This window comes from Podarcis tiliguerta (assembly GCF_965153285.1).
Source record: "Podarcis tiliguerta genome assembly, chromosome: 4".
NCBI classification, from domain to species: Eukaryota; Metazoa; Chordata; class Lepidosauria; order Squamata; family Lacertidae; genus Podarcis; species Podarcis tiliguerta.
Genome location: NC_139537.1, coordinates 72,016,491 through 72,038,640, shown reverse-complemented (window position 1 = coordinate 72,038,640; position 22,150 = coordinate 72,016,491). Strand labels below are relative to the sequence as shown.

The 22,150-nt window shown below is 40.4% G+C and overlaps 1 protein-coding gene and 2 long non-coding RNA genes across 10 annotated transcripts in view; 1 reads left to right on the top strand and 2 right to left on the bottom strand.

The window, feature by feature from the left end:
• The window catches only part of AFF3 (ALF transcription elongation factor 3), a 228,518-nt gene that overhangs the window by 95,593 nt on the left and 110,775 nt on the right, over positions 1-22,150 (top strand). For 7 of the 8 annotated variants that reach the window (XM_083437609.1, XM_083437607.1, XM_083437606.1 and 4 more), the window contains one exon: positions 11,293-11,337. The exons of the other annotated variant lie outside the window; for it this stretch is intronic. In XM_083437609.1, coding sequence (XP_083293735.1) covers positions 11,293-11,337 — 45 coding nt within the window. The remainder of the gene's footprint in view (positions 1-11,292; positions 11,338-22,150) is intronic. 8 annotated transcript variants of the gene reach the window in all.
• The window catches only part of LOC310676390, a 101,158-nt gene that overhangs the window by 41,939 nt on the left and 37,069 nt on the right, over positions 1-22,150 (bottom strand). The gene's annotated exons all lie outside the window — the stretch shown is intronic.
• On the bottom strand, positions 4,820-21,573 carry LOC310676397. Its single transcript, XR_014510533.1, has 3 exons — positions 21,166-21,573; positions 7,155-7,255; positions 4,820-5,000 (listed from the first exon to the last, which is right to left on the bottom strand). It is a non-coding gene; the product is annotated as an uncharacterized lncRNA (long non-coding RNA).

Genomic DNA, 22,150 nt, shown 5'->3' with positions numbered 1-22,150 from the left:
CTGGATAAAGGTAAAGGTAAAGGTACCCCTGCCCGTACGGGCCAGTCTTGCCAGACTCTAGGGTTGTGTGCCCATCTCACTCAAAGAGGCCGGGGGCCAGCGCTGTCTGGAGACACTTCCGGGTCACGTGGCCAGCGTGACATCGCTGCTCTGGCGAGCCAGAGCCGCACACGGAAACGCCGTTTACCTTCCCGCTAGTAAGCGGTCCCTATTTATCTACTTGCACCCGGGGGTGCTTTCGAACTGCTAGGTTAGCAGGCGCTGGGACCGAACAACGGGAGCGCACCCCGCTGCGGGGATTCAAACCGCCGACCTTTCGATCGGCAAGCCCTAGGCACTGAGGCTTTAACCCACAGCGCCACCCGCATCCCTACATGCCTGGATAGGTTTGCCTAAACAAAAATGTCTTAAGCAGACAGCAAAAAGAATACAGCAAAGGAACCTGCCTAAGGACAATAGGCTAGGAGTTCCAAAGTTAGTGCTGCCACACTAAGAGATTGAATCCTTACACATGTGTTATGAGTATTATGCGGCAGCTGTAGCAGGGCCAGATCTGCAGATTGAAGCGGCTGAGTAGGTATGTATGGGGTAAGGTGATCCTGCAAATAAACTGGACCCAAACTGTTAGGGTTGTGATTACATCTTAGAAAGTCAAAGACACTTCAGAGAGAGTTGATAACCCTTTACCTGCTTAGAATTTATCCTAACTAATGTGGAAACTCTTCCCCATTTTGGATATGTTGGAGAGAGAAACTGGTTGTGATGAATTACTGGGGAAGAGAAACACAATCTATATGGTCTGCACATACTCGATAAGATTTGGAAACTTGAGTCCATTGTTGTGGATATATTTTAGTTGTATTATACCTTTTAAATTCCACATTCACCCAACGTTTTCATATTCTGTCCAAATAGGGTGTCAGGTATTTTACCATTCATGACCCACCATGTCCCCCCAAAAGCTTTGTGCACACTTAAACAAATAACATATACACTTATACATTTGTTTATAAACGCAAAAAGCATTTCACAACGTCATGCACATTCGAACTGCATCTGAAGATAAAATGTTAGTATGTTTGGGTGCATTACACCTCATTATCTAATTGCTTCTTCAGTATTCTGCAAACAACCTGATGTTTCCATACAGTATAGCCACACAGTATAAATGTTGCGTGCATACACATTTGTTTCCTGAGTTTCCTGCTGCCCAAAAATAGTTCTGTAGTTCCATCAGTGCATGAGTCAGAGCTCTGGAGGATGAAAGCAATCAGAAATTGCATTTGCATGTGGTAAGAAAATACTTCAGTGTAAGCTTTCCATAGAAGTGTGGAACAGCAAATGCCACACAGCTTTAGTTTATTCATTATGAAATGATGTGTTTGATCTTACACTTTTCCTTCCATAGTCAGTCCTGACTTTCTTTAACGAGTTTGGATGACAATACAAACAGCTACAGTGAAACAGCAAGACTGATTTTTCCCCAAGAGCAATTGTACTGCTTATTCGTAATGCAAGTTTGTTTCAATCTCTTTCTGCACTGGTTGCTCTGACAGAGAGATCACTGGTTTAATTTTCTTTTCCAAATACATGAACAACCTCACACATGTCAGTGTATATTCCTATTCAATGTATAAGATATCAATGAACAAATTCTGTGTTTTTCCAGACACACACACACTCTACCCCCTTTTCAACATGGTGTAGCAATGTTTCTATGATTTATGCAGCTTGATGTGAAATATTTTCTATTAAGGTTAATCAATTAAGGGTCAAAGCCAATGCATAAATGTTGCAGTTCTTTTCCAAAAAGGGTTCTGTGTTGCACCCTTGTATGCACGTGGAACCAGAGATCATTGCATAGGATATTAACCTTCATGTCTGTTTTTGTGAATTTCTAAAGGCATTTACATATATTTTTTTATATATAAAACAGCACTCCATATGAATATATTTGCTTTCATTTGTTGCTCATCTACATCCCTTCTATTTTTCCTTCTTTGCCCCCACGGCCATTTCATCTGGTTGTGGCGAACCATGTGGATTTTATTCAAAGACATCAGGAGGCCACATTTGACATGGTGGCAACATAAATGCTCGTAAAGAAAAGCATACACAGCACCTCAGCCAATCAGATTAAAGAAAGTGAGGGCAGAAAGTAAGGCTAGGGAAATGAGAGTGAAGGAGGAGGAAAATGGGGTCGAAATGAAGCTGCAGCTGAGGATGTTGAACACCATCAAAACGCATATGATCATCAAGATTAGCTGAGGTTTCGTTCTTTGTTTTGCAGTAACCCTTGGGCTATGGAGACTGAGCCAATCTCAAAGTAGCTATTCAAATGTTTGGGGAAAGGGTCATAGCTCAGTGGTAGAGGATCTGCTTTGCTGGCAAAAGGTTCCAGGTTCGATCTTCATGTTCTCCATGAAATCCTGGAATGCTGCTGTCAGTCATTGTAGATAGTACTGAGCTACATGGATCTATGGCAGGCATAGGCAAACTCCAGCCCTCCAGATGTTTGGGACTACAATTCCTATCATCCCTGACCACTGGTCCTGTTAGCTAGGGATGATGGGAATTGTAGTCCCAAACATCTGCAGGGCCAGAGTTTGCCTATGGTCTTACTCTGTATAAGGCAGCAGCATCCTATGTCCCTAGTGTGAGAAAATATTAAGCAAATATTCACCCCTATAAGTTCTTCCAATTCTCTAAACATATTACTTTTTTATTTATGCTTCTGCTTTGCTGTTCCCCCACCACACACAAAAGAAACTCAAAGCAGCTAACAACAATACAGTACGCGCAACAATAAAACCAAACAAAATGCATTAAATAGCCACACCAAGTTTTGATTCCATTCAACCTAGGATTTGTTATTTTGCTTCATTCAGATCCAAGTAGGGTCAAGGCCATTAAGAGGATTTGTGGACTAGCAGACATCAAATTAACACTCCCCCTCGCCAGAATGTAGAGTGGACCAGATGGATGTCTCTACTCCCATTTCCAAGTAATTGGGCACTCGCACTAAGCGTAATTAGTTTTATTTTTTTAAGCCAAGGCGTTAAAAGTAAGTCACTACTTCCAGTGATGGCACATTAGTGGACACGCTATGGGCATTCTCTTGGCCTCCCAAAGTCACAAACTTGCCCATAAGCCCCCAATAAGACAGGTTCTGGCTAGGTGTCCAGATTCCTCTACTCAAAAGGGTGATTGACTACCTTAACCTGTTCCTGACCGGGCTCAGGAAAGACAACATTTGGTGCCCAGTTCAAGGGATCTTCTAATTGATCAAACAACAAAATCCCCTACAGAGTAATGCTATCTAGTATGTCTTTCTTCCTTTACCTTATGTCTATACCATTCAGGCTGAACTGCAGGTCCCTGGATGCTTCGGTGAAAAGCTTTGGTCTCACTATTCACCATCCAGTGCTCAGCATGAGAGGGAAAGGAACTTCTAATTCCATTGTGCAGGCCAGCAGTGACAACTACAACTACAAACAGATATTTAGGAGCAGGTATCAGAAGGCCTCATCTCCAGCCTCCTTTGTGCAATGAACTCAAGCGCAGATCAGAGGGGGAGAGAGAGAGAGAGAGCATTGACTTTTTGTTCAGGTGTAAAAGTATTTAAGGTCAGCACCCCAAATAAATCTTATGTAATAGTTTCTTTATTATGAATTCGTGGCCGTAGCCTAGGTCCATTCTTAATATTTCCAGATGGCTTTGGAAATATCTGTGGTCTTATCCGTGTTGCAGATTATGGACAATATTGATACGATTTCTCAAATGATTACATTTTTCTTTATGTTCAGAGAACTCCATCTATTCAGTGATTTATGATTCATTTAATTAGAAAAGCTCTTAACGCTCAGGCAGAGTACAGGATTCTCCCCTCCCCCACCGCCATCCAAGCCCAAAGGTGCATTCATCGTAAAATAATAAAATTTGTTCTGTTCACTAAAACCTTTATAATTATTCAGTAATGATAGAACAAGAGCTGATTAATAGGTTATTAATTGTTATAACCTTTTAAACATATGAAGCGAACACTCTTAGGGGCTTTTTTTATAGCCACGGAGAAATGGGCTGAGGTCTTTTCCCCGTCGTAGTAACTGATAAATGACTATGCTAGAATTTCCAGATATCCTTAATAGTGCATGAGCCAGGGTGAAAATTACTCCGAAACAGGATAATACTACCTGTGGCTTTTGGGGTTCTCGTTAATGGCAAGTATTCCATCATCAGATAAATGTTCAGTGTTTTTCTAGCTTGGGGAAAAGGGCAACGACTTGTCTCCCCTTCCTGGCTTTTCCCGGATGCTCTCCTTCCATTATTCTATGTTCTTTCCCTCTCCTCGCATCCCACGCCCATTCCTCAACCTCCATAGGGATGCCACCTCTGGCACCCCTCCCCCACCCAGGCAGGTATGGTGGAAGCAGTTTCTATGGCCCATGGAAATTTCCCCATATTCAGACTGCAGTGATACCCACAGATTCTTGAAGTAGGTGATTCTTCAGTCCCCCATCCTCCTTGCCAGCTGAAGAGGAGACCTGCAGAGCTTTTTGGCCTTAGCCTTAACTCCCTTTTTTTCTGCTGCATTCGTTCGTATAATTTTCATCTCAGTAGGACTGAATACCAATGATCATTTATAAACAGTTTTCCTCATTACGTTCATAGTTATGGCATTATTTTTTATAGCTCGCTAATTGCAAACACACGAAACAGCAATGTTTGGTGTTAAATAATGTAAACAGCAATGTAATTCATTTTCACATTACATAGCTTTTATTGATTTATTGCTAATTTACTTTTTAAAAGGGGGTGGGGGTGGATTCCTGGAATAAACTATCTATTTCAATATGTTGGGCTGTGTAGTACTAGCTGGTGTTTAGATTCACATTACAGTGTTGCGGAAAGGTCAATTGTTCCATAATGTCCTCTTTTGTTGTAAGTGTCATTCTGTTACAGAAAAACAACAACTATGCAAATAGGTTCTTGTTCTTTTTCTGGAAGAAGAGAAAACAAGCTTGTTGAGTATATGCAGTTGCTATCCTATTCAGGCTTACCGGTACTTTGAAGTAAGTTCCATTAAACACTAAGCATCAAATCCCACCCCACTCCCCAGTGCAGTTTTTGAGGGGGTGTGGGAGACTTCAGACGGGAAGAGTGGAATATGAAGTCCTGTTGTACAAGTGGAAATCTGTCCCACTTGTACACAGACACTCCTGGAGACAACCCTTTGGGACTTACTTCTTTCTGACTAAGCATTCATAGGATCACTGATTCAGTGGCTTAGGGCTGTTGGTTTACACCAGGGGTCAGCAACCTAAAGCCCATGGGTCGGAAGTGGCTCACAGAGGTCATTTACCAGCCCATGAGCCACCCTGAACTGAAGTGCCCACTCACGCGCTGTGCTAAACTGGCGCAGCATGGCGTGGGGACTCGCTTCCACAGCGCCAGAAATCAAAATTGCGTGCACGCTCCCTCACGCACACAGTCCGGCCCATGGGACCGATCCGGCCCAGGCAAGATAAACCTTGCCGACCCCTGGTTTACACTCTGTCTTCCATTTGTATGGAATTTTTAGAAGGTTTTTATTGGTTGCGTTTGTTGTGATTGGCTTTAGTGTTTATATTGTCTTTGTAAATTGCTTTGGGAAACTTTTTATGAGGATAGCCACTATCCTCTGCATTTGTTCCACATTTATAATAGCACGATTGTTTAGTGTCGCAGCCCCTACACTTTGGAACTCCCTGCTTATTGAGATTAAGCAAGCCCTTTCACCATACTCTTGTTGGCGCCTGCTAAAATCATTCTTGTTTAGACAAGACTATGCAGCTGCTTAGGAAATTGAGATCATTTTAATCTGTTCTGGTATTTTATATTTTGTATGGTTGAGATTTTTAAAATTGATATTACAGTTTTATATTTTGAAAACCGCTTTGGCATTTTTTAAACAATCAAGCAGTTTATAAATTTTATTAAATAAATAAGCAAGTCCCACTGAAATAACAAGGAATTGCACTGGAAATCTCATTAGCCTTTTACAATGAGATGTTTGCATCATACTCTGTTACACAAACATGTGCGCATCATACTCTGTTACACAAACATGTGCACAATGTGCTTCTGTTCTGAACAGCTGCATCTTTGCAGGTTTTCTAGGAAAAAGTAAAACTTACTGGAAATGCACACTAAAGTGCAGAAGAATTTTCATGAGGATTTTTTAAATTTCTGAGTAACCACAAGCACCGTATATGCTTAATGCTAACTTTTTAAATAAATCCTTCAAAACTTAAAGCTTCTGTTAAAAAGCTTCTGTTAAATTAAAATAATTTTAAAAATATTTTAAATTAAATAGAAACATAAAATTGGCGTGAAAATGCAAAGCACTAGTGGACCTTTGTTTTTATTAAGGCTGGGCACTAATGTGCTGTGCAAATAGGTTTGTCTGCTACAAGGAGAAAAAGATCCAATTTCCTCTATGGAAACTTTCCAGAAAAAATAGGTATCTATTTCAAACAATTATTCATGCATTAATGCACTAATAAACATGTTGCAGCAGATAATGTACTATGCAAAATACATTTTCAAAGAAGCCCAGCTGGCTCTATTGGAAAGACAGTGTTTTAGAGGCAAGGAACTAAGCCCTAGGTACTTTCGAGAATATCCTGCTTTTGCTGAGTGCAAGGAGTGCTGATAGGAATCCAACAGCATCTAGCAGGATGAGCTCTGCAATCTGCAGTAGCAGTTTTAATTATGACCATTTTCCAGCAGCGTGGCTAGAGAATATGTTCAGCTCAACATCCATTTTAATAAATAAGAAAAGCATTAATATACTGTGGCAAAGTATTGATTTTCTGCAATCAATCTCACAATAACAATAAAAGCCTTATATTTTATTAATAGAACTATACAGTTCCACTCCATTACATCTCCTCTTATTGTTTCTGGACTGCAGTGTGTGTGTTTTATACGAGCAAAATGTTAAAGAGTTATGAGGATGCCTGGCTAGAATGTCTAAAAAACATTTCACTGGAGGTGCCCAGGCATCTTTTATAAAGTGAAATATTATCAGTGCAGCTGTTTATAATTGATTACTCCAATGTTGCTGGAAAACTAGAGAGGGTTGAAGAGGTTTCATTTCCCCCGCTCCTAACCTTAAGAGGTTTCAATCACAGTGTAAAAATCCCAGGCCTTAGTAACAAGAAACAGTCTGCACTCCAAAATCACCTCAGTGCTATCATACGAACCTGTTTTCCTGTGGACATATTGAACACATGGACCATTGACAATTACTCTTCTACAATATCGTATTCAACTCTCTGAAGAGCTATTGTCTATATGTTAAATAAAACCTATGCACCTTTACCAGTGAGTAACAGTATGATCCTATGCAGTATAATGGACGTTGGGAGAAAAAATTCCCATACTTTCATATATTCTCTAGTGGGGACTGAAGTGGCAGTGATTAACCAGGAATGAGACCTTGGGATCATAGTGGATAGCTCAGTAAAGATGTTCACACAATCCTCAGCAGCTGCAAAACAGGCAGATTTCATGTTAGGGATCATTAGAAAATGGACTGAGAATAACAACATTGCCATTATCATCATGCCATTATACAAAACGATGCTGAGAGCACACTTGCAATAAATATTGTATACAGTTCTGGTCGCTATTGTAGAGCTGGAAAGGTTTCACAAACGGGCAACCAAATGACCAACAAGTTGGAGTCACTCCACCATGAATAAAGGTTACAACATTTAGGCTTTTTAGTTTAATGAAACAGGCAAGTAGAGGGTGACAAGATAGAGGTGTGCAAGATTATGCATGCAGTAGAACTTGAAGCCATCCAAGGAAACTGAATGTTGGAAGATTCAGGACAGACAGCAGAAAGTACTGCATCAAACAATTAAATTATAGAATTTACACTCACAAGACATAGTGATGACCACCAGCTTTGATGGCTTTAAAAGGGGATTGGACAAGTTCATGGAATATAAGCCTCTGTATGGCTACCAGCCACAATGGCTATGTTCTACTGCTGGAGGCAGTATGCCTCCAAATTTTAGTTGCTGGTCACCAAACCATGGGTAAGGGCTATTGCATTCCATCCTGCTTGTGGGCACCCCATAAGCATCTGGTTGGCCATTGTGTAAACAAGAAAATGGAAGATGGTTTTGGCTCCATTTAATAGGGCTCTTCTTATGTTCTTAGATCTGCTCAGAAGTAAGTCCCTTTGGGTTTGGGTTGAAGCCATCATCCTATACACACATACTTGTGATTTAGTCCAATCCTATGCATACTTAATTGTAAGTCCCATCAAACTAAGTGGGACTTGTACTTCTGACTAGACAGATGTCAGACTCACTGCTTTCAAGATATCTTGTTCTCTGGTAAATGCATAATTTCATTCTTAGTGGGATGTATCAGTGTGTAGTCACTGTGCATCTGTTATGTACTGAGTTGAATAGGATCCAAAATGCAGCAGTCTGATTGGTCCTAGAACAATAGGATTCAGAATGCAGCAGTCTGATTGGTCCTGGAACAATAGGATCCAGACTGCAGCAGTCTGATTGGTCCACAGGAGCCAGCCAATCCAACTCCAGATGGAAGTGGATCCACAACCTGATTGGCCTACAGGAGAATCCCAGAATTAGCCAATCACGTAGGGCCCATTGTGTAAATAATGTAAAGCACACATTTTGGGGGAACTTCCATTTCTCACTACTCTGAGCTGAATAAAGAGCATGAAATCCACACTCGACTCCGAGTATATTTCAGCATCCTCCAGCATTATATAACATTTTTAGTCATATTTGAACACACAAATATGGAGTGAATTTGTACCACCTGAAAGCACTTTCTTTCCATGCCAGCATGCTATAGCAGAAGCTTTTATTTTATTTTTCAAGAGGAAGAAATCACAGGAACGGAAAAAAATGTGCTTGCTGGCATTTTCCATCCACAAAGCAGTAAAAGCCATTTTCCTCTGAGATTTCAGACAGTTTAGTATCTCTGAACATTCTGAACCTAGCTGAGAGAGCAGAACCTCTGCACTGATAAGCTTTTGAATGAATCTTATCTTGAGGTTCAGAGCAAAACTGCTGGGCAATAAATGGTCAGGGCTTGTGGGACTTGAGAGTAGCCTCCTCCCCTCCAATAAAACCAGGAGCACTCTCCTGCAAGCTCTGTAAAAGGCTGGCCAGGTAAAGGTCAATTAGAGGGGAAGACAGGAGCTCTCAGAAAACTGGGTCGTTTTAGAAGCCAGACTGTTATGTGATGCAGGACTTTTTGAAGCAAGAAGCCTTTCTTTAAAAAGTGAATGTCTTGCCCAAATGAGGAGGGGGTGGGGAGAAGGAACACTTACAGTACTGGTAGAACAAATGGAAGGCAAGTGAATTTTATTTTGAAGAAGGAAGGTATTACTGGAAACATTAAGACAAACAACAACAATGTCTTTAAATACAGAAGAAGGAAGAAACCAGCCAAGAAGATGGTTGGACCATTAGCTAACAAATGTGTGAAAACATTACTGAAGACTGTAAATTTTTTTTGCGGCAGTCTTCATTATGAAAGATATTTGACAGATATTCATGCCTGAACTGCTTTTCCTGGATCTAATTGACAAATTAAAAATTAACAAGTTGCTGCTGGGTCTTGATGACATCCCCCCCGGGGTTATTTAAGAACTCATATGTGAAGCTGTTGATCTAAAGTTATCAGCTGTTGTTGTTTCTCACATCTTTACAGGAAAGTGTTCTGGGCACCCAAAGACTTTTGGCTTGGGGAATATTTCAATACAGCAGTTGGAAAGTCCATGTAAATATGCAGTACATCAGAAAAGTGACAATATACAGTTCAGCAGCAAAATTCAAATTTCCCTGGGGTCATTGTCCTTCTGACTCAGGCAACTTCTGAAAAGCAGCGGCCCCAGCGCTAAAACACAATCCACCAAGATCCCACCAGAGGTGGATGAGCATTATGTTATGTATAGTAATTTAAATCACTGAAATTGTAAATGCTTGTATGCACTACCATGTGTTTAAATTGGATTGGCTGGTAACTGAATTCTAGAGAGTTCTCTGGTACTTCCCTTGTGATTGACTAACGTTGGTCACATGGGAGCTATCTAGCAAAGGAGAGACTCAGTTTTATAGGAAGCAAGATGACTGTGTTTTAGAATCCACTGTGAACACTGCTAAGTTGAATAGAGTGTTGGAGTGCTTCTTCTCTGCTCAAAAGAAAGAGAACAAAGCTGTAGGAGAAGGTAAAAGTGGAGATCTCTCATAGGAGCTGCAAAGCATGGCCTAACTGAGATACAGAAGGCTGAGTGCTGAGCTTTGAAAAGAGAGGAAAATATTTGTTTGGAAGTTAGAAGAAACTGTAAGCCCATGCCTGGATAAGCACTTGACTATAAATATTATGTTATAATTCATCTATAGCTATAAGTTTCTGCAAGTAAAGTTTTTGAATGTTAAAGTCTGGACATTGGTTTAATTTCCAAAGAAGAGTGTCAGTCCTATATCTGATTTGAGCTTCTTAGCTGTGATTATGCTATCCTTACTTCAACAGATTACACCCTTAATACAGTGTAATTTCAAACTGTCTCTTACTCAGCTGTGTTGTACAATGTGTTTCCTCTTGGTGCAAGGTAATGTTGATGAACATTTAGGAAGAGGAGTATAATAGGTAAAATTATGTTTACAATTTACCGTTTTCTGTTTAGTAAAAGTTGTTCTGGCCTTTAATTCCACCTTCATTTTATTTTGTCATGAAAGGGACAATTTATTGAGAAATTATGTTCAACTGGAGTAAAGCATAGCAACAGTCACTTCATTTCAACAGGGTTTATACAGAAAAGGCTTCTGATGAATTATGGCCTTAGAGCCAGTGTGGTGTAGTGGTTAAGAGCAATGGACTCGTAATCTGGTGAACCGGGTTTGATTCCCCGCTCTTCCACATGCAGCTGTGGGTGACCTTGGGCCAGTCACACTTCTCTGAAGTCTTTCAGCCTCATTCACCTCACAGAGCGGTTGTTGTGGGGAAGGAGGGGGGAGGAGATTGTTTGCCGCTTTGAGACTCTTTAGGGTAGTGATAAAGCGGGATATCAAATCCAAACTCTTAGAGTTAAACTGCAGTTTTGGTGTTTTTTAACTGCATCAAGTACATTAAGCAATGATTCTAACTTACTGAAATGGGGACAAAATTAACATCGTTTAAAAAATTACTTAATTTACATTTTTGCAGACTCATCATTTCTCACTGTATATCTGTGTTACTCCTTGTTTACAGGACAATGGGGGAGGAGATGACAGCTGCGTTGAAGAAATTTTACGGGTAGGACTCTAGTTTATCCTTCTATTATTTATTAATGCTTAATCTGAATTGATGCTTCCCAGGCATTCTATAACAAATACCAACAGTTTGAAATATAAAGACCAGAGAAAAGAGAAATCTATATGTTGCATGGGCAATATGATTAGTGTCATGATGTGGTTAGTCACTAGATGGCAGTGGATTTAGTTGTATCTGCATGGTATCAGGAGTTTCCTGCTGCTGTTCTGTTGTCGTTGGAGATAGAATAATGTTCTCCTATAGCATCCTGGAGAGTCTTCCTTTACAATGATGTTATTGTAGGCTAGACAAACGAAAACAAGGCCCTAACATTGGTGTTTCATTTTCCTTAAAAGGAATGTGGGGAATTTATGGTATGTTCATTAACCTGAGAAAATGATTTATGTCTGTTGCTGCTCTAACTTCCTTCCACCAAATATCTCAAATCCAATTGTTACTGACAGGAAATGAAACCTTACACTTCCCACTGTGGAAGCTCCTTTAGATACACATTCCATTTATACCTGCAATTCCTGGTGTAGCAAGTGATATACACAAAGAACCTGGTTTCCACATGTGGATCTCCTTAGTTACATTAGGTTGCGTGTCTGGGAAAGCATTGCAGCCAAATACAACAATCCTACTTCATTATAATTTTGAATCAAAAACTAAAAGTGAGACAAGGTCAGATATCTGAGAGCAGATGTTGAGTTAGTCAAAATAATTTACAAATATATTTCCTGAAACAGGAAGCAAGAGTGCAGTGTGGGCTAAACAAGATAGACTTCTAAAAATAGTTCTCAGATAATATAGCTAGAAGTTGCAAGAAAACATGATCTTTTCCGTTTTTCTTCCTCTTTACAATATGGAAGATCTGTTCTGGTCAGGATTCTTTCCATGTAGCTTGATAAAAACTTGTTCTGCTTGAAAATCACGAATATATTATTCTGCCCCTCTCAGTTTGTTCGTCTTTATTCCCTTAAAATTCCATTAAAGAAGTCTATTAAAATCAAAAAAATGTGCTCTTTGGAGACTTCATTTTTATTCTAGAAAATTGGGATCCTACTGAGGTATAAATAAAGCCTGTGAGTGAATTCTGAGCATATTTTAAACTACCTAAGAGAAGATTAAGATGGCTGAAGTTCATTGACTCAGATTGTCAACAGTATGCTGCTAGCTGAAATGATTAATCGCTTTGATAGAAAACAGAAGTAAATTTATCAAAAGGGAAGAAAAATAAGCAGGAGGGACAGTGCTGACTATAGGGGCAAGTTGATTGGTTGTTTAATAATGCATAGCATTATAAGGAAATCACACGTAGCTGAAAGAAAATGAAATAGCATCATGGTAAGAAATATTTGTCTTATTTAAGCTAACCAGTGCAAGCTTTGAATCTGTTGAAATCAATGAAATTTCCTGACAAGTAAAGCCTTTTTTAAAAAAGTCACATGGGGCATAAAATGTCCCAAGAAGAAATCTATCTATCTATCTATCTATCTATCATCTAATCAGTAGGTGGCTTCTTTTCCTAGTACTGCAGTAAAATGTGACCCCATGATAGTTGTTTTTAAATAAGGCTGCTTCCCTGGATCAGTTTTTAATGCTACACTTCTGACATCACACTCATGGGTTTGTTCTGGGACAGTTAACTATCACAACATGCAGTGGAATTTGGCTAGGGTAGTAAAATGTCCTACCACCACCATCAATGTTGGTTCAAGGTTTCCTTGTGTTGGATGAGAACTGAAGTGCCAGGAAGTTACCTATATTGAAAATGGTGTCCATCAGTGTTAATTACCTAGATCAACTTCCCTAAGCTGGTTTTGAACAGCATATCCCCATATCCCAGGACAATCTTCTTTCAAAACTGAGTGATACGGTAGAGGGAACATTAGAGGGAATGTTTGTGATATGGTGGAGGAAAAAGGTCAAAAGACTCACAGGCAGGGCTTTTTTTCCGCCCAAACTCAGTTCTGGCACCTCTCAGGTGGGCGCCATTGCCATTATAAGAGAACAAGGGATGCGTTGATGCTGAGTTCTGCCACCTCTTTTTCCAGAAAAATAGCACTGCTCACTGGAAATACCAAAAGCAGGGTCTGAATCCCAACCAGGTATTTTGCTATGGAAGTTCCATTAGCAAAAATAGCAGTGGAATTCGGTAACTTTCTGCTGCAGTTCTAATGTTTTGTTGATATGCCATAAGGGCTGTTTTAAAATGTTAATTTATTGCTTTCTTAGTTAGCCACTTCCTTAAAATCAAAAGCTGAGTGCAAATGTTTGAAATATATAAACACATTACAAAGTATAGTACACACATGCTCTGTGGAATTATCCACTTTGTTCTATATTACAAGCCTTAGGTACCGGTGTTTATGTACTGCAGTTCTTTTTGACTTGAAAATGTGTATATTTTGGGAGGGGGGAACTCATAGAAATCAGCACTTACTGTGTGTCAATTGGTCCTTTAATATTTTCTTAAATGATGTTTGACTTGCACTGTAATTTCCTAAGAAGATGGTATGTCTTGATGGAGTATTGAGCACTTAAGAAAACCTAGACCTTTTGTATCTGCCACTTATTTCCTGATTATCTTTCTGGAGGTCAGGCCCTTCATTTTGACACTTAATGAATAAAATGTCTACGTTGCAGGAAATGGGATAATGAATTGTGAAAAGACATAATCAGCAATGACTAAATAATTAAGGGAATTGAAATGTAGAGTCATCAGGGAATGCATTAATAATAACATGATTTTTCCATATGCTAAAAATGCTGCCTTTAAAAAAAAAAATCAGTCATCACACATGCTCTGTGGCAAGAAGAAAGAAATTTAATAGGAACTGTAATTAGATGTTCTGCTTTTAACTGACTGAATAAAAGATGAAATCATATAGAAAGTATATTTAGATACAAGCCAGAAAGTAAACTGATTATTATTCATAGTCCTGCTAATAGGAGCTCTAATTTATGCATCTAGTGGGAATCATGTTAAGCAATTAGGAAGCTGTGTCACACTTCACTTGCCTTTATGCATTTACATATTTATATATTTTTCAATAACATGATAACATTTCCCATCGTTTAGTCTGCAATCCTATAACCACTTACCTGGCAGCAAGCCGCATTGAACTCAACAGAACTTACGTCTGAGAATGGGCTGTTAGTTGCCTTTATTGCAAGTACCTGCCTAGAATATTACTCTGACATTCTGTCTAATAAATATAGCTGCTGCACTTCCAAAGCTGTCTGATGTTCATGGGAAATAGCATCAAACATGCTTCTGGTTTGTTCTGTTTTTTCAAAGCCAACCTACTGCATTCCACTACACTTACGGAAATGGGCACTGCACTCAAATCATGCTCGGCCTGGAACAGAGGAGGGAAACACAACAAGAAAAGACACAAATGGTGGGCACACCCTCAGTGCCCCTGGCAACACTTGTCAAAACCCACCAGTCAAGGACTGTGCTGGCAAACATGTCCACATGTCACCTTCATGTGGAGGGAGTCAATGACCTTACAATGGGCAGAATGACCCAACATACACCCCAGCATTATGCAGCATGCAAAACAATGTCACACTGATCCCTGCCTGCTAGCTCCAATAGCACAGCCAGCAATGATCCCACTACTGCCAGGCTGCCCTACAGGCAGGTCATACTCCTCACAGCCACCATTTTGAAGCACATAGAGCAAAGGGAGAAAGGAGAGTCCATTCAACACATCACCTACATATCTCTCTGGGCAGAACGCCTGAAGAAGCCGCACATTAGCCTTCCTGGGACAACTGTTAAGGACTCTTGACAAGTAGCCAAAGGAAGGGACTAGAATGAGAGCAGTCATAGACACAGACGGAGAGCAGCAACCTCCAGCGGCTCACCAAACGGGACATGAGGTTGGGGAGCAGCAGATAGGAGTTCAAGCCTCAGCAGAAGAAAAAAGGGGGCAGGATTTTTTATGCACAGTGTTTAGCATGAATTTTCTCCCTGTTTCTGACCCTTTAAGCTTTAAATATGAACGATATGAGGCCAAAGTGTTACAGCCCCATGCAGGGTTATGGTTTCCCAGTGTGGAGTTTATATACTGATGTTTGTATGCTGGAAAGTGGGTCCTGAATTCTATCATATGCTTATGCTCTGTCCTGGTGAAGTGAGCTGAGTGGTCTCTGACCCATGAGCAGCTTATTTTTAATGTTTTCCCTTCCGCTGAAGATAATGGATGGGGAATTATTTGCGCCATGTCTGAGGTGTTGTGCTAGCAACACAGACATGATCATGGATTGAAGGGGTGTAAGATACAGTTAAGGGCCAAGTCCAAGTACTGAAGATCTCTCGGTATGGCATGTGTGTAACCTGCTTCTATTCCTGCAAAACAGAATAATCCCAGAAAGTTAAAAAGTTTACTTTAGGTCTTTCTCCTGCCTCGCAAGCCACAGAAATCAGGTTCATGATTTCTTGGCCCCCTCACTATCTCTTGGCTCCAGGCTTGACGTTTTGGCTGCAGAGCATCTTTTATAATTAGGCTGGCAAAAATTTCTATTACCTTTCTCTGCTCACTCCAAGGTCTAATTGACAGCTGTTCCAGTCCCGCTCCCAGATGGCCAAGCCAACACCTTGAAGTTGAGCTGCCTCTGATATAATTTACTTCCACCTGTCACGTTAGGGAGCTTTCAGGCTAAAACAGAATTTATTCCCAGGAGCAGCACTTCTGACTTCCTTATATTAGTTACTCTGTAGACCCACTTTATTTTCCTCCCTCTCTCTATTCATTCAACTGTTGTCCTATAACATGTTGACCATTATATTAAGTTGTCTTTGCATATATATATTTAACAACCAGATTTTGAGGGCAAACGTGAGAGAGAAATTATTGTTTCGAACTTTTACTTATCAAGTCTGGAGACCTGATACTCATTACAGGATTTATTTCAGAAATGCTGGTGCTTCATTTATGGCTGTCTCTGTTGTCTCTGCACAACCCTTGTCTAATCATTAAATAAAATCGGTGTATTACTACATTAGCAAAACAACAACACAACCCACATGATTGTTTAATAGGGTATGTTGCAGAAAATGGAGTGTTAAATGGTCTCACTAGATTTTTATTTTGTAAGAGTGCATTAGGAAGCTGCTTTGGTAGGGTGCTGCTTTCATATGTGGAAGAAATCACTTGCACTGTACATCATTTTTATATCTTGTTGCTAAGCAACATATCATAGTGCGAGTATTGCAAAGGTGTCTGCTTTCTCATTAAAAATGTTCATGTTGCTCTTTAATCTTGCTAAATTAGTACTGTTACTTGTATTATGTTGCCTCCTTTTGTGTCTATTGATTGAGGTTTCCAGCCAATGGATTTTGAAGAAACCTATCAGGGTTTTATTAAGTTGCATTTGCATTTGTAACTTAGACCATATGTGTCCATGATACTCCCTTGTTTCTCAGTTCATCAGCACTTGTTTTCAGACAGGGAATTGAACATTTGTGCTCACAGTCATAAAGGTAATTGGAATCATGGTCTAGGCTGTCATCTGGATCTCATTACATGTCATGGCAAGACTCCTACTGGCTTGGATCCAAAACAACAACAACAATAGCCATGCAAAAGCCTGAGCGGATATAATATAGCCACTAGCTCTGCTCTGCAAAGCACCAACAGAAGAGTTTAACCAATGTCACAGTGAGTCAAGAGTTAAACAGCAGTGTGCAAAATATGGATGGCAATCAAATATAGATGGGGAAAATGGAAACATAGAAGTGTGGCTCAGCTGAAAAAATAAAGGGCTTGAAAAAGATCCTTGGGTGATCCTCTGTGGAGTGGGGGGGGGGAGGAAATGGGGTCTAGAGTTTATATGGTTTATATGGACCTGTGCAGAGACATTTAAGAACAGCCTGGTTGCATCATGAACATTCCAATAGGGATGCCACTTATATGTGTTTTTGTTAATGCTCCTGTTTCCCCAGGAGCTAACCAAGTCTTTGCGCAATATAAATCGGCACCTTGTGACATTTTGCGATACCTTGTGCATTAAACTCTGCAATGCCTTGCGGTAGTATGTATCTTGAGACATTGTGCTAACAGGAGCTTCTTGTGGTTGGCACCTGGCTGTCTTGAGAGACAATGGAGTGTGCCTCTTGGGGGTGAAGTCAAACCGCTGTGTTAGCAGCACCGACTGACCTCCCCAGGGTGCAAAAGCCTGGGCAGTGTGTATGGATGTCCTGGGCTGCCCAGACAACAAGATCCCACTCTTGGCCTCATTGACGTGGTCCAAAGTAAAGCAGAGCAATACATTTGGCACTAGCTTGGCTGCAGGAGTTGCTGGAAGGAGGCGTACAAGGTGACATCCATCCATCTTAGCAGGAGCACACAGCCAGATTTCAGCTCTTTTCCCATGCAAGGTTACTGTGCAGATTTGCAGGCAACCTTTCCATTTGCAGAAGAGGCTTTTGATTGGTAGAGGGGCACAGTTGGATTCAACCCACAGGTTTTCCCCGAGACATCTTTAGGAAGTAGCATTCTACTCTCTCCTAATCTGATATTGCAACAGTTCCTATTATTTTACAAAGCATCCTAATCTATGGGACCGATTTTACTATGGATTATTCTAAGCACATATATATTATATGTCGTTTCTGCGAATTAAGCAGCTGAATTTATTTTATATTTATGGTTTTCCATATGCACACTGCAACAGTATAACATCTTATATTGTGTGCAAATGATTAAAAGGATAAAATCTTTACAAGATGCGTAACTGCTTGAATTACTACTCTCTTTTATATATTTTCACATGAAAATGTAAAGGCCAAAGGCATTTCCCCACATATAGTACCATTAAATCCATCATTAAACCTCTTGCTAAACACAGAATAAATTTAATAGAGCACCTCAAGTACAGATGCTGATGCGATGGTGTTAATATTGTTGCAGATAAAAACATAATAAATATTGCACTGCCAAGATAGCATTAGTCATACTATTGATTATATAGACAAAACAAACAATATTATTGAGATTAATGACCACCGTATATTTATGTTAATGTGTTGATCAAGTCACTAGGATTGATACAAGGATCCTAAAACATTGCAATATTTTCAAACAGCAGAATGTTTATTCATTCTTTAAATAAATACATCATAAGGTTTTCTTATTTATTTATCTGTAAAAAAACAGCACAAGGACACTGCCTTTCACTGCTGGTTGTTCTGAAAAAGGTTACAGCATGTAGTATTGGATATTGGTACAAGTTTTTAAAAATGTACTGAAATAAAAATACAACTTGATTATGAAACTACCTGTTTTAGACCATATTTTTTAATTGCAATAATTAAATTCCTGTTTTCTTACCACCACACCTTAATTTAGCCACATTTGTCTACAGTGCAGCAACCATGAATACTGTTCTTGTATACTTTTTGATTTACAAACAGAATTTTTGTATGTTAGCCACTTAATTGCATTTTCATTGCATATGTAGGTCCATGCCATTTTACCTTACACATTATTTGAAAAATGCCAGCAAGAATTTTCTCATCCTCTGAAATGGTCATTGCGTTTGTAGATACACTCACTGCCTTTTCTTTCTGCCTGAGGAGTATCCAAGTGGCTCCGGTTGACAAGGAGATGTACTTCGATTAATGCTGTTGTCATCTGAATAGTTTCAATATCTATTTTATAGTCGCCCTAGTGGCACTTTACATAGATTAAATGTGAATTTCTTCTAGTGTCTGTCTAAGATAATCATGCACAGTAAGCATTATGAACCCTTCTTCAATCAGTAGAATGTTGTGGTTGCTATGCCAACAACTTGAGATCCAGCATGTACAACAGAGTGTAGAAAAAGTGGACGTCTCCCTAAGCCATAGCCTCCAGATCTTCTAATGTGGCCCTCCAGATGTTGCTTAACTCCCGTACCCCCCAGCTGTTTGGGGTAATGGTAAGGGTTGAATGGAGCTATAGCCCAGCAACCTGTGAAATGCCACAGGTTAGCCAACTCTAACGTTCTAATGTTCACCCTACCGGGGATGATGCCATCTGGGTCCACATTCTCCAGTGCTTCCTGAGATTGTCAGAGCCGGCACTCGGGAGATGGTTCAGAGCACAAGAAGAGCCCTGATGAACCAGAACAAAGGCCCATCTAGTCCAGCATTCTGTTTTCACTGTGGCAAAACCAGAAGCCCCCCAAAAGCATGCAAGCATACCTATGATTCCTAGCAACGGGTATTCAGAAGCATACTGGTGGTATAACATAGCCATCGAGGCTAGTTGTCTCTTCCTCTCACCTGTCAGCACTTAAGAGGATTCCACAGATCATTTAGGAGAGAGATTGTCAGCCTAGACCAGACAGTCCCTGTCAGAATGATGAGCTAGGCACCATGGTGGGGAGATAACTCTCGGCCAGTTAAATCATGCTGGCTAGGCTGTGATGGAGAGGAACGCAGTGATGGGGTGAGGGTGCAATTTCCCTGCCCATCACAGTACTGAGCTAGGCTGTAATGCAAAGGAAAATAGCTGGAGGAGAGCTCATAACAAGGCACCGCAAAGGGGACTTAGCATGGGGAGGATCATAGGAAGGGGTGATTTCTGTGTGTGCGCACTGTATGTGTAGTGCTCTGAGATAGGGTGCATTTGCATGCTCGTGTGTGTTGCTCATGCTCACTTTTGGGCTGCACCCATTGTGCCATGCAACCTCCAGATTAGGGTTTGCTGGCTCAATGTTCTACTTAAGCCAAGAAAGGTTAAGTACCATTGAGTCATCAGCCAGCCATTCTCTATGTGGCTAATGCTGAGATCAAGACTGAAATCCCATTTGGGACTAAGCCGTGATGAACTCATTGGGACTCACTTTTCAATAACATGCAAATAAGTGTTTATGTAGGAATTGTCCAGATATTCTCAGCAAAGTATAGGAAGCAGGATTAAAAAAGAAATTAAGCTGAGACTTTATAAAAGCCAAGCCATTTCCCCCCCAAATAAAATTCCCTGCTTTCTGGTATTTTATTATTACCAACACATGTCTTGAACTATTACTTCTAAACATGCACTGCATGCATGGAGGAGGAGGACACTACGCATACAAAATGCATCTCTGGAGTCTGGCATGGTACCCAGATGTCAGTGAATCGTCTTCACACAAAGATCTGGGGTTAAGGAGGGGCATGTGTCCAGATGGGTCAGGAGAAGGGCTTGGATAAGACCGGGGGGGGGGGGCGGGAGAAGTTGAAAAGGGACGAGAAGCCCAACTTGATGGGATTTCAAAGTGAGGTTAATTATAGAAAATAAAACTGATTGGAAAGGATCTGTACATTCTTTTAGGGTCAGCTGAAGGTTATAGTGGGCAGTTCCAGAACCCCGAAGTGGATATTCTCCAATCCATGGTCAGTGTGCAGTGGAACCTCTGTTTTTGAACATAATCTGTTCCAGAAGTCTGTTTGACTTCCAAAATGTTCGAAAACCGAAAATCAAAGAGCTGTCATCAAAGTGAATGGTGAAAATGGAAAAATGCACCGTGGAAACCGTTCAACATCCAAGGTGTGTTCAAAATCCAAAGCATTCACTTCTGGGTTTTCGGCGTTCGGCTTCTAAAATGTTTGGCAGCCGAGGTGTTTGAAAACCGAGGTTCCACTGTATAAGGAGTCAGCAAGGCAGCAAGCAAATGATTTTCTTGGTTTATTGGGCAAGGTGGTCTGGTTTATTTGTGTAGGTCGATATCCTACAACATTCCTCTGGTGAAAATGGGGATGTCCTATATTCTATTCTATTCTATTTACTGTTGTGGAGGTGGGGGGATGATTAACAAAATCAATCCTCCTGGCAAAATTCCCTCACTCACCCAAGTTTAGGATATTCCACCATTCTTCAGCAGAGTTTCTTTTTCTTTGAGAAAAATAAGTGGCTCACATAAATGCAAACTAAGTTTTAATCATAAAACTGTAAGAAAATAACATAATGTCTGAGAGAAACTGAAACAACATAATGAGGCAAGTCTGAGGCAAGAAACAAGAACAGGCAGTTGGTCCCTCTTAACTGAAGTTCTTAACTGACCACACACGGAAGGGAGCGGCTGATTCCGGAGCAAGACACACAAGCCCCGCCCACCAGATACCATGCACTCTACTATTCAAATTAGGCCCCAGTGTTTTTCTTACATATACCCCGCCCATCTAACTGGGTCACCCCAGCCACTCTAGGAGGCTTCCAACATATATAAAAGCATAATAAAACATTAAAAAGCTTTCCTATACAGGGTTGCCTTCAGGTGTCTTCTAAAAGTTGTATAGTTATGTATCTCCTTGGCTTGGGGGGTCACATAACTCCATATGCTCCAATGAAAAGAAGGATGTCCTACCATACCCTTTCCCATTTCTCTGATGAAAATAGTGACATTCTAAGGAAAAGTGGGACAATCTGGGATCAAATCAGGAACTGGGATGGCTTCTGTAAATCTAGGACTGTTTCTGGAACACAGGGACGCTTGAAGGATGTACAGGTCTGGACAAACATGGGACATGGGCATAGCCAGGGTTTTTGTTGGGGGGGGCAGGACTTTGTTAGGGGGGCAGGACTTTTGTTAGTGGAGGGCAGAACCGATGTGATTGCTTAGTTAAGTATTTCTATTGCTCAGTTAAGTATTTCTATTCTATTGTTTTACTTGATTGGGGGAGGGCCGCTGCTCAATGCACCTAGTTGTATGTATGTTTTGAATAGTGTATATTTGTAATTTGACTGAAGAATATTTCAAACTTTATTTCAAGTTAAACCACTTTGCCCAGGAGAGGTGGTATAGTGCTTAGAAACCTCAATAGTATGTTGAGGCT